This window comes from Manis javanica, chromosome 17, assembly GCF_040802235.1.
Source record: "Manis javanica isolate MJ-LG chromosome 17, MJ_LKY, whole genome shotgun sequence".
Taxonomy (NCBI): Eukaryota; Metazoa; Chordata; class Mammalia; order Pholidota; family Manidae; genus Manis; species Manis javanica.
Genome location: NC_133172.1, coordinates 12,579,374 through 12,588,811, shown reverse-complemented (window position 1 = coordinate 12,588,811; position 9,438 = coordinate 12,579,374). Strand labels below are relative to the sequence as shown.

Genomic DNA, 9,438 nt, shown 5'->3' with positions numbered 1-9,438 from the left:
CTTCCATCCTCTCTTGTCTTTGTAATCCCACTCAGCTGTCATGTATGTGGTTCCTCTCTCTGTCAACTCAGTTTCCCCATCAGTAAACAAAGGGGTTTGGTGGAAGTTCTCCTCTCACAAAGAGGGTAGGAATGAACATACAAATAGACAAAAAGAAATGCAAGAAAATAAATGCAGACTCTCCCAAACCCCTACTGAGGAATAGGCACATAGATCCTCACAGGGTCACACAGAGACCCCCTCCCCAACGCACACACCAAAATAACAGACACTTTAATTAATGTACACACTCAGGCACACCTGGTCACAAATACTGAGCCACTGAAATTCAGATGCATAAGAGTAACAGAGACACACAAAATTACCTAGATATAAACTTACGCACAGGCCGATACCAGAAATAGAAGAAACTAGAGTGACACAGATACAGATACAAAGAGTAAAGAAAGTGACACAAATACTCAGAGTACAATGGGTAGTCACAGATGCAAAGGTTCAGATTCACATAGAAACAGAGCACCTCCGATAATCACAGGTCCACAAAGGGACTCCTGCCAAGGCAAGCCCACTGTGTTTTGCTCGCATCGCCGGCACACGGTCCTGGGTGTGTCCCGCACCAGATGGAGGAACCCTAGGCAGCGCCCGGACGCCCTCCGGTGGAGGCTTCTGAGAACCGCAACAGTTCAATCAGGGCCACAAACTTTCTTGGAACAAATCATTGAGGGAAGCTGGGAGGAGAGAGGAAGTCGGACGTGGGCGAGGGGCGGGGTGTCTGGACTGGAACCTCCGAGTCCACGTGAGTGTCTGTCCCGCTTCTGAGTGGGTGCTGTGTGTCTAGGTTGCCGTAGTGTAAACTTGTGGGTAACTGTCCTGTGTCGTTATCATTTGATGACGCCTACCTTGCGGACCTTACTGGGCACATGTACACTGCACTACTGGCCGACTCAAGACCACTTGTTTATCTGTGTTGTGCGTACCTTTGTTTAAGTAGAAGTTTTGTGTGGCTTTTGTATGCGTAAACTATGGCTCAGAGGGCAGCGGGCATTTGCCTTGTGTATCTATTGCGTTATCACATAAGGTTCTTGTCCTTTGGTCAGATATTGTGAAACTCGCTGCGTTTGTGTTTAGTAGCACGAGACCCAACTACGGACCTGTGTGTTTGAGTTTGTCCGTATAGACGCCACATACCTAGCGAACAGCAGTTCAGAGGATTTGGGGTAGAGCCCGCGAACTCGGAGGTCTTCCGGGAGGGAACTGCTCTATGGTCGCGTTGCAGAGCGCCCATTCCACGTAAGATAATAACCATAGAAAAAGTCTGGCGAAGCTACCACCGTGGAAAGAGGCGCCCTGTGAGATGTACTATCAAAAAGGGAGGGTGCGGTTTCCTTTACACCTTTTCTCGTTTAACCTAGCCAATATTTTCAAATTCTCAGGTCTCTGGAAGTAAACCGTTGCTTTTCATAAAGGCAACTGAGTTTCTTCTAGATTAAGAATAGTTTATCCGCCTAATTCCTATTTCGTATACTCCCTCTACAGTGAAATTTGTGAGGCAGTCCGCTGAAGAATGGCCAATCTGGTTAGCTTTTCCTAAAGCAATCCAACTGTACTAGCTTCAGTGAAATAAGACAATAACTGCGATTGGTCGACAGATTGTTTTGAAACCGCCCTAACGGCAAGGGGCGGGTCCTTCGTGAATTCATCTTTCCCGTTTATTAAAGGCAATAGCGAAAGGGTGGGGGCTGGGTGTTAGCCGACCTTCCATTTGATTGGTTTTAGTAGCTTTACCCGCTTGCACTCCTCAGGGGCGGGAGATCTAGACCAATTGGAGTATATGTTACAGAGACACTAGTTTGATGAAAAGACCGCGCAGGAAAGGCGGGGCGCGGGGGGAGGGTTCATTCTGAGATCTCATCGCTGATTGGCTTGAGCCCTTACTCCCTTTCCCTCATTTGACTTTACGGGAGCGGGAGCGCGGGCGGTACCAATCACCACACACTCTGCCTCTCGTCTTTTCCCGCCCTCCGTTCGCTGCTGCAGCGACGTAGGCCAATACTTCCTCCCCGGCGGCTCCAGAGCTCTTTCGGTGACGTGCTTTTGAAAGCTGCGTTCTGATTGGCTGAGTCCCCAGGCCCGCGCCCGTTGTCCCCACGCGGTGGCCAATTGGTACCCGTGTTGCATCGCACTGGGCCACGGAAGAGGGGGAGGTGGCGGCGGCGGCGGCCATTTTGAGCCGCCGCCGCCATTGGAGTGTCCCCCCCTCCTTTCCCGTTTCGCCTCCTGACAGGAAAGGTTTAAGGGGGACAGAGCCGTGGGAGGCCGGGGCGGGCTCGGGGGCCGCCCCGGGGGCCCGGGCCATGGATGTGCGCCGTCTGAAGGTGAACGAACTTCGCGAGGAGCTGCAGCGCCGCGGCCTGGATACTCGCGGCCTCAAGGCGGAGCTTGCTGAGCGGCTGCAGGCTGCGCTGGAGGCCGAGGAGCCCGACGACGAGCGGGAGCTCGAGGCCGACGACGAACCGAGGCTACCCGGGCACAACAACGAGGAGGTCGAGACAGAGGGGGGCTCCGAGCTGGAGGGGACCGCGCAGCCACCGCCGCCCGGGCTGCAGCCGCACCCGGAGCCCGGCGGCTACTCGGGGCCGGACGGACATTGTGAGAGTGCGCGGGGCGGGGGCCGGGGGGCCCGGAGTCCGGGCCGAGGAAGGGCTGTGGGACGCGGGAGTCCGGCACTTGAGGTCGGGGAGACGCTGTGAGGACTGGGGGAATTCCGCCACCCGCCACTGGAAAGAATCTGGGGAGAAGGGCCTCGGGACGACCGGAGGGTGGATCTCGGCATTCGGTGCAGGGAGATCCTGGAGTGGGGGCTCTCGATGTCGGAGATGAGAAAGGTCGAGGGGGTGTAGAGAATTCCGAAGCCTAGGGTTCGGAGACCGGAAGCCGTGGTTTCTGGAGCCAAAGATAGTCAGAAGAACAAGAGGTTTTCTAGTCAGGATTAAGGAGGATCTTGGAAATGGTCATCTTAAGGTTTGGAGCTGGGTGGGCTTGAGGCTGTGGTAGTCCAGCGTGTGGGCTGGGCGTTAGGAGAGATGTTTTCAGTGCTAGGGAAGAAATGAGGTGGTGTCCAGGGCTGGGAGAGTTCTGCGGATGGAGGATCCTGAGTTTGCTGCTGATGGAGTACTGGGAGGGATTGCTGAGATGCAAGTGTTGGTGTCTGGCCAGAGAAGTCTGGTGGACTGGGTACTCTAGGGTCCGGCTGGCGAGCGTTTAGGGTTTGTCGGAGTCCGCCATGTGAGTGGGCTGGGGAGTCCCCCATCAATCTGAGGGTAGCCTGGGAGACTCTGAGATCCAGGGCTGGAAGGCTCAGGGGCAACCCGGGTATTTGGTGCTGGGAAATCTGGGGACCTTCTGGTTGGCTTCTAGAGGAGGTGGTATAAGGTACTTTGGTTTCTGGAGGCTGGTGGGGAGGGAAGGATGCTTTACTGGCCAAGGGACCTAGAGGTCCAGAGCTGGGGGGATTCTGAGAACGGGTAAACTCAGTGGCTACTGCTGAACGGTTTTGAATTAACAGTATGGATTGTTTGGAGAATAGAGGTAGCTGGCGGTGGGGTGTGGCAGATAACAAGTTGGTGGAGTTTGGAGTTGATGGAGTACCTGGGGCAACAGATCCTTGTGTTCAGCACAAGAGTGTGTAGCTGGTCTGGCAAATGAGGGGAGAGTGTAGAAGTGGAAGGAGGAAGAAAACCTGTTAACTACCTGGGAGGGGATGGAGAGTGTCTGGGGGAGGTGTTTCTGAGACTGTCTCCACAGGAGAGCTCGTTGGTCCCCCAGAAGCAATTGTTTGTGTGCCAGGGACTGGGGGAGTGTCTCAGGGGGTAGCAGCCAAATGATGAACCTCTGCATCAGCCAAAAGGTATGGCTCAGAATGAGAGGAGATAGGGTCGATCTGTGATTGTCTGGAGAGAGGAGACCTTGGTGTGGGAGGCAGTAAAGGGTGGCATTCTAGCAGGACTGGGGAATGAGGATTGAAGAAGTTAAGGAGTAAGTAGAAAGGACTTTGGCATCCAGGCCTTGTGGTATTTCTCCGAAAAGGGGGCATGAGCCATAGGACTAAGGGAATGAGGAGAGCAAGCCAGGGAAGAGACAGGACCAGACTTACTTGTTCATGAGAGATGGGATTTCATGGAGTGCAGGTAACCTAAGTTTAGATTTGGCGTGGAGGAGCCTGGTGATTGTCCAGGACCCATGTGCTAGGAAGAGTGCTTACCATTGCACAGACCTGTGAAAGAAGAGAGTGGCCCAATCTGAAGGTCTAGGGCAGGAGACACCCTGGCTGGAATGCTGAGGAGGAAGGGCCAATGCCGGAGGTGTATCAGAGGAAAGTGAACTGAGTGCTTGAAACTCTAGAATCAGGCATTATTTCAAATGTGGCTTCATGACTTGGGCAAGTCCCTTCACCTCTGAACCCTAGTTTCCTTTTGTGTAAAGTAGGGAAAATAATAGTGTTTCCCACCCCCAGATTGTTAAGAATGAGATCATGTGTGTACGGAGCTTAGCACTGGGCCTGCCTTACTGTTAGAAGGTAGATATTTTAGGGAGTGGAGAAAGACCCCAGAATCATAGCTTCTCTGGGCAAGACTGCTGTGGGCAAAGGAGAGAGTCTTGGGAAGACAGATGTGAGGCTTTGTGGGAAGAACCCTTTGCTTGGAGCCTGAAAGAGACAGAATGGTTTGAAAGGGCCCTGGTGTTCCCATTAAGGACATAGTCTGTTTCTTCCTCTCTCCCATACTCCCTACAACAGAATTCTTTAAGCCCCTTTCATGCCCGCCTCCAACCCTGCCTGCCGCCCTGGTAAACAGACCTGTAGCAAACCACGTGATCGATTACTTTCTTCCCTTTGGGCTCCACCTGGTTTGTGCCCAGATGTATTTGTCCTCTGAGAAAGGATCCAATCAGTTAGCCAGTGCAAGAACAGTTTCTCCTTCCCTGTGGTTCTGCCCCACTGGTCCTGGCACAGTCACTAGTAGGGCCCTAGAGGCACCTTGCAGAACTTGCCCCTGGCCTGGGGTAGAGTGCCTGTATGCTGCTCAGCCTGGGTTTCCGGACTTCTGTCTGGTTTTGGCTGCAAGGTTGTTGAGGGGAGCTTCAGGTTTGGTTAGTCCTGTTTTAGTCCCAGTCCCGGGAATGTTTTCTCCTTTCTTGTCACTAACTTAGTACCCATGCATCCTTTGCGTCAAGGCTTCTCTGTTACTTTCTGATTCCCTGTCTTAGCTCCTGGTACTTCATAGCCCTTAACACAATTATAATTAGTTTTCTGTGTTTAAGTATTTGCTTAATGTGTGTCTGTCTCACTGAACTGAAGGTTTCAATGGGGCAACCTTATTCTCAGCCCTTTCCCAGGTTCAGGAGTGTAGTATGCACTCCATGAAGTTAGTCTTGTTATTCTTAAACTGAGCAACTCCTGGACCCACAAGGACACCTTCCCAAAAACCTTCCCACTTAACTCCAAATATTTCAGGATTTATCCCTAATGAATCTGAAGGCCATTATTATTATCATGACTCCTGTTTTCTTACCAGTTCCTTTCCTTTCCCTCTCCATTTATCCTTCAACAGATATGGTTGCTACTTATCTTGGCAGCAGTTGCAGGGTGGGAGAGATTTTTAAAGAGGATTGGTTGTGCAGGTGGGAACAGTAAATTGGACTGGCAGAAGACTGGCTTGTGCCCCCAAAATTTTAAGGTTGTGCCCTGAAGGCAACTCCCTAAGCATTATACCATGTCAGCAGACGGCCAGGGCTGGTAATTTTTTAACTGGGCTCCGTGGAGTCCAAGGTGTCTGTAGAGTTGCTCCCTGCCCAAAAGTGGGGACTTAGAGGGCAAGGGCAAGCCAGACCTCTTCTCTGACCCTCCCATCTCCTCAATTCAACCAGAGCAGTTCTGCTTCAGTTGGTTTCATATATTGGGATTCTGTAGAGCCCAGTCACAGATCTCCAACCTTTTGAGGGGTAAGAGGGCATGTCCTCAAGCAGTTAGGGCTATTGACTATCCCCAGTGGAAATGACATTGTGAAGCATAAAAAAGCCACTTGTAGTCCCAAGAAGCACCCATTTGACTGGCCTTTTTTTGTTTTAAGATGTCATGGACAATATTACCAGGCAGAACCAATTCTATGAGACCCAGGTCATCAAGCAAGAGAATGAGTTAGGCTACGAGAGGCGACCGCTGGAAATGGAGCCACAGCAGCAGGCCTATCGCCCAGGTAGGAGAGCATGTGGTCTGTCTCCGGAAGGAAATAGAACTTCTGTGTGGCCCTAACCCTCCACCTAGAGCCTGTCCTCCCAGAGAAACTTTGCATTTTCCTTTTGGGCAGTCCACTGGGGCTTTGTCACTAAAGTAAAGAACTTTGTTCTCCTCTCAGGTGTTAGGAGAGGGGGTCTCCTTGGTGTGTGTTTCGAGGTGTTAGTATCAGCTCCCTGGAGAAGTTAGCCTAGAGGCCAGTATTTGAATCTTTCTTAGTATCTTTGAACATGGAAGCCAGAAAGGGCCTTCTAAGTTTAGTCCAGTATTTCCCATGTTCTGAAAAATACTGTTCCAAGATACGTTGTTAGGGACTCCTCAGAAAAGGGTTCTTTGGTCAAACACATCTGGAGAATGCAGCATCTACTCTGCCAGCTCTGCAGGAGTCATTGTGCTCATTAGAGCATTAAAGGCTCTGAGAAGTCCTGGATTTAAAAAAAGCCTCTGTCACATTATTTAAACCCAGGATTTTCCAACCTGTAAATATGTCTTTGAAGAACAGAGTTCCCTGTAATGCCAGTTTGGGAAAGATGTAACCCGGCTGTCTACTCCCTGTTTTACAGAGGATTGGGGAGGTGACTTGTCTGATGGCAGAACTGGGGTTAGAACCTGGGAAACTGGCTGCAGGCCACTGCTCTTGGTTAATAAGCAGCACTGCACATCGTTTGTGTCCTGTTGTTTGGAAAGCAGGGTCCCACTGTTGAGTGATGACAGACCAGGACTCACTCTCTGTCTTGTGTTCTCTTCACTGTGCTGTGGCTCCAGTGCCTTTTTCTAGTGAGTCTACTTGATTCTATCTAATTCTGGTTCATCCACAGAGTGAAATCCCCAGACATTTCTTATGGGTGGTTTAGGATTTTAATGAATGTAGGTTAAACTGCAGATGTATGTCAGGCTCTGTGAGACTTGTGGGATCATTTGGCCCAAGGAGAGTATTTTCTGTGCCATTATCAACAGTTGATATTTATCAGAACCTCCTGTGAGCCCAAAATTGTGCTGGGAACTGTTGGGTCTCAGCAGGGTGGGCAACAGCCCTGCCCTGGAGAATGGGAGCCTTCTGCATGTGATTTGGTCTGTATGCCAGAGCTGGGGAGTGGTCCATGGTGGGCTTGGGTGAGTGCTGAAATGAGAAGATAGGCGTGACCCACAGCGTCAGGCATAGATGGTGTGGGAGGAGTAAGGTTAGGTTGAGTCTACGGTTTGCTCTTGGTTAGGTACTGATTCTTGGAGTCTTCCTGGGACCGGGACTTTGTGCAGTCCACAGCATATTATCCCATGCTGACTTCCTGTTTGTGGTGTGACTTAATGAGGCCGTCACACCTTTGAGTTGGCTTAAGTGCTGAATCTCCCTTTGGAGAGATTCTGGGCTCTGTGGTAGAGTGATTAAAGTCAGGAGAGTTAGCTGCAGGACTCTAATACCCTGTTGAATTGACCTTTCCCCAGTCCTTACCAGATTGAAGAAGCTTTGTAAGAACTAAGGTGGAGAGATTGTTTGGGAGGAGAAATTAGGGGATGTAGGTGCATGGAATCTCAGGGACCTTAGAATTCCTGTAGGGCTCCCTCCCACTTAGTGCAGGCCAAGGTAGCTGCCAACTATCATGGGGCCTCTGGCAAAGTAGCCAAAGGCAGCCGTTCTACCTTTGGGTGGGCCCTTGGAGAGTCTGGCCTTATTTAATGCCAAAGTCTCCACTCCCACCCGAGAAAGCCTGCAAGTTGTCTGACTGGCATCGGTCACCCAGTGGCCTGCCAGTGCTGATGTACCTGTCCGGCCCTCCCAGGCCTTCCTTTATCTTAGCCCTCTGTTCTCCAGTACAGCCTTCTTGGCTCCCCCAGCAGGCTTCCGTTGAATCCAGCAAGCTGTCTGTGCCCAGCACTTCATCACTGTCATCGTGATCCTGCCAGGATCTCCTGAGGTAAAGGGGACCAGGAAAGTGATAGCTGAGGAGTTTCTGAGTGCCTTGACCATCTGCGTTTGTCCCAATAGTAGAAGTGAAGACAGAGATGAAGCAAGAAGCACCCACAAGCTTCCTTCCGCCCGAAGCATCTCAACTCAAGCCAGACAGACAGCAATTCCAGAGTCGCAAGAGGCCTTATGAAGAAAACCGAGGACGGGGGTACTTCGAGCACAGAGAGGATAGGAGGTGGGTGTGTGAGGTGATAGTCACCCTTTCTCCAGTAGGTCTCTAAGTCCGTAGCCTGATGCCCACTGGGACCTTTGTCCTAACCAAGGGGCAGAGCAGAGTGCCCTGCCCCCTCACTCTACAGTCCTTCCTGCGCTCACGTCCAGATTCAGTTTGCTCAGCTTTTGCTCCTTCCCTCATGCCTCCCTTCCCATTCATTACCTGCAGGGTAAAGTCCAAGTAGCTTTCCTTTATGTGTGAGATGCCAGCCTGCCTTTTCAGTCCTCCCCACCCTCTGCCCTGCAGTCCTGCACAGTGTTCTATTTCTAATGGCTGTTCCATGTTGCTCAACTGAAAGGTCAGTTTCCTGATCCTTCTTACAAGGTGCCCACCCTCGGGCTGGACACTGAGGACACAGACGATTTGAACAGTGGGTCTTGGCCTTCTGTTGTTCCCAATATAGGGACTGAGACAGACACATAAGTAAGCCACAACATACTGGGATGAGTAGTCAGGGTATGTGAGTGTCAGGAGCTCACAGGAAGGAGTGGCCTCTCTGCCCTGTTCATTCCCTTTTTCCTTTTCGTGCAAGCCATCTCCCTCCCCTCCCCCTCCAGGCCCAGTCCCATCTTTCTCCCTTTCCTTCTTCAAGTCCTGCGTGAAGCCTTTTCAGAACACAGAAACTAGGAATAACCACTCCTCTAACTTATCTGCACTGGTCATTTTACACATTTTATTTCCTACCTGGTGGAATTCATCCTCTTCTAGCTTGTGACTCTTTTTAAGACACGGTCTCATGGCTGTGACTAAAGTTAGGACATGGACCCCCACTTCTTAGGAGTTTCTGCCCCTGCCTCCCACACAGCAGAGGACCTAGAGCTGCTTGCTGATGGAAAACAGAAGGAACACTTGTTCTGATCCCAGGCTGGCAAAGAAAGCTTCCTAGAATGGACTTACCGTGTGGTGAGCTTCATACCAGGCTCTGTGCTAACCCTAGACTGGCAGGGCCAGAAAGGCATTCCACCA

General features: G+C 51.2%; 1 protein-coding gene across 4 annotated transcripts in view; it reads left to right on the top strand.

Moving 5' to 3' along the window:
- The first annotated feature begins 2,203 nt into the window (after positions 1-2,203).
- HNRNPUL1 (heterogeneous nuclear ribonucleoprotein U like 1) overlaps positions 2,204-9,438 on the top strand; it is a 33,051-nt gene continuing 25,816 nt past the window's right edge. Inside the window, exons 1-3 of one of the 4 annotated variants that reach the window (XM_017640388.3) lie at positions 2,204-2,649; positions 6,129-6,254; positions 8,280-8,433. In XM_017640388.3, coding sequence (XP_017495877.1) covers positions 2,355-2,649; positions 6,129-6,254; positions 8,280-8,433 — 575 coding nt within the window. In that variant the 5' untranslated portion in view covers positions 2,204-2,354. Of the gene's footprint in view, positions 2,650-6,128; positions 6,255-8,276; positions 8,434-9,438 lie in introns of all 4 variants that reach the window. The other 3 variants (XM_073225864.1, XM_017640404.3, XM_073225865.1) reach the window with 3 other exon arrangements.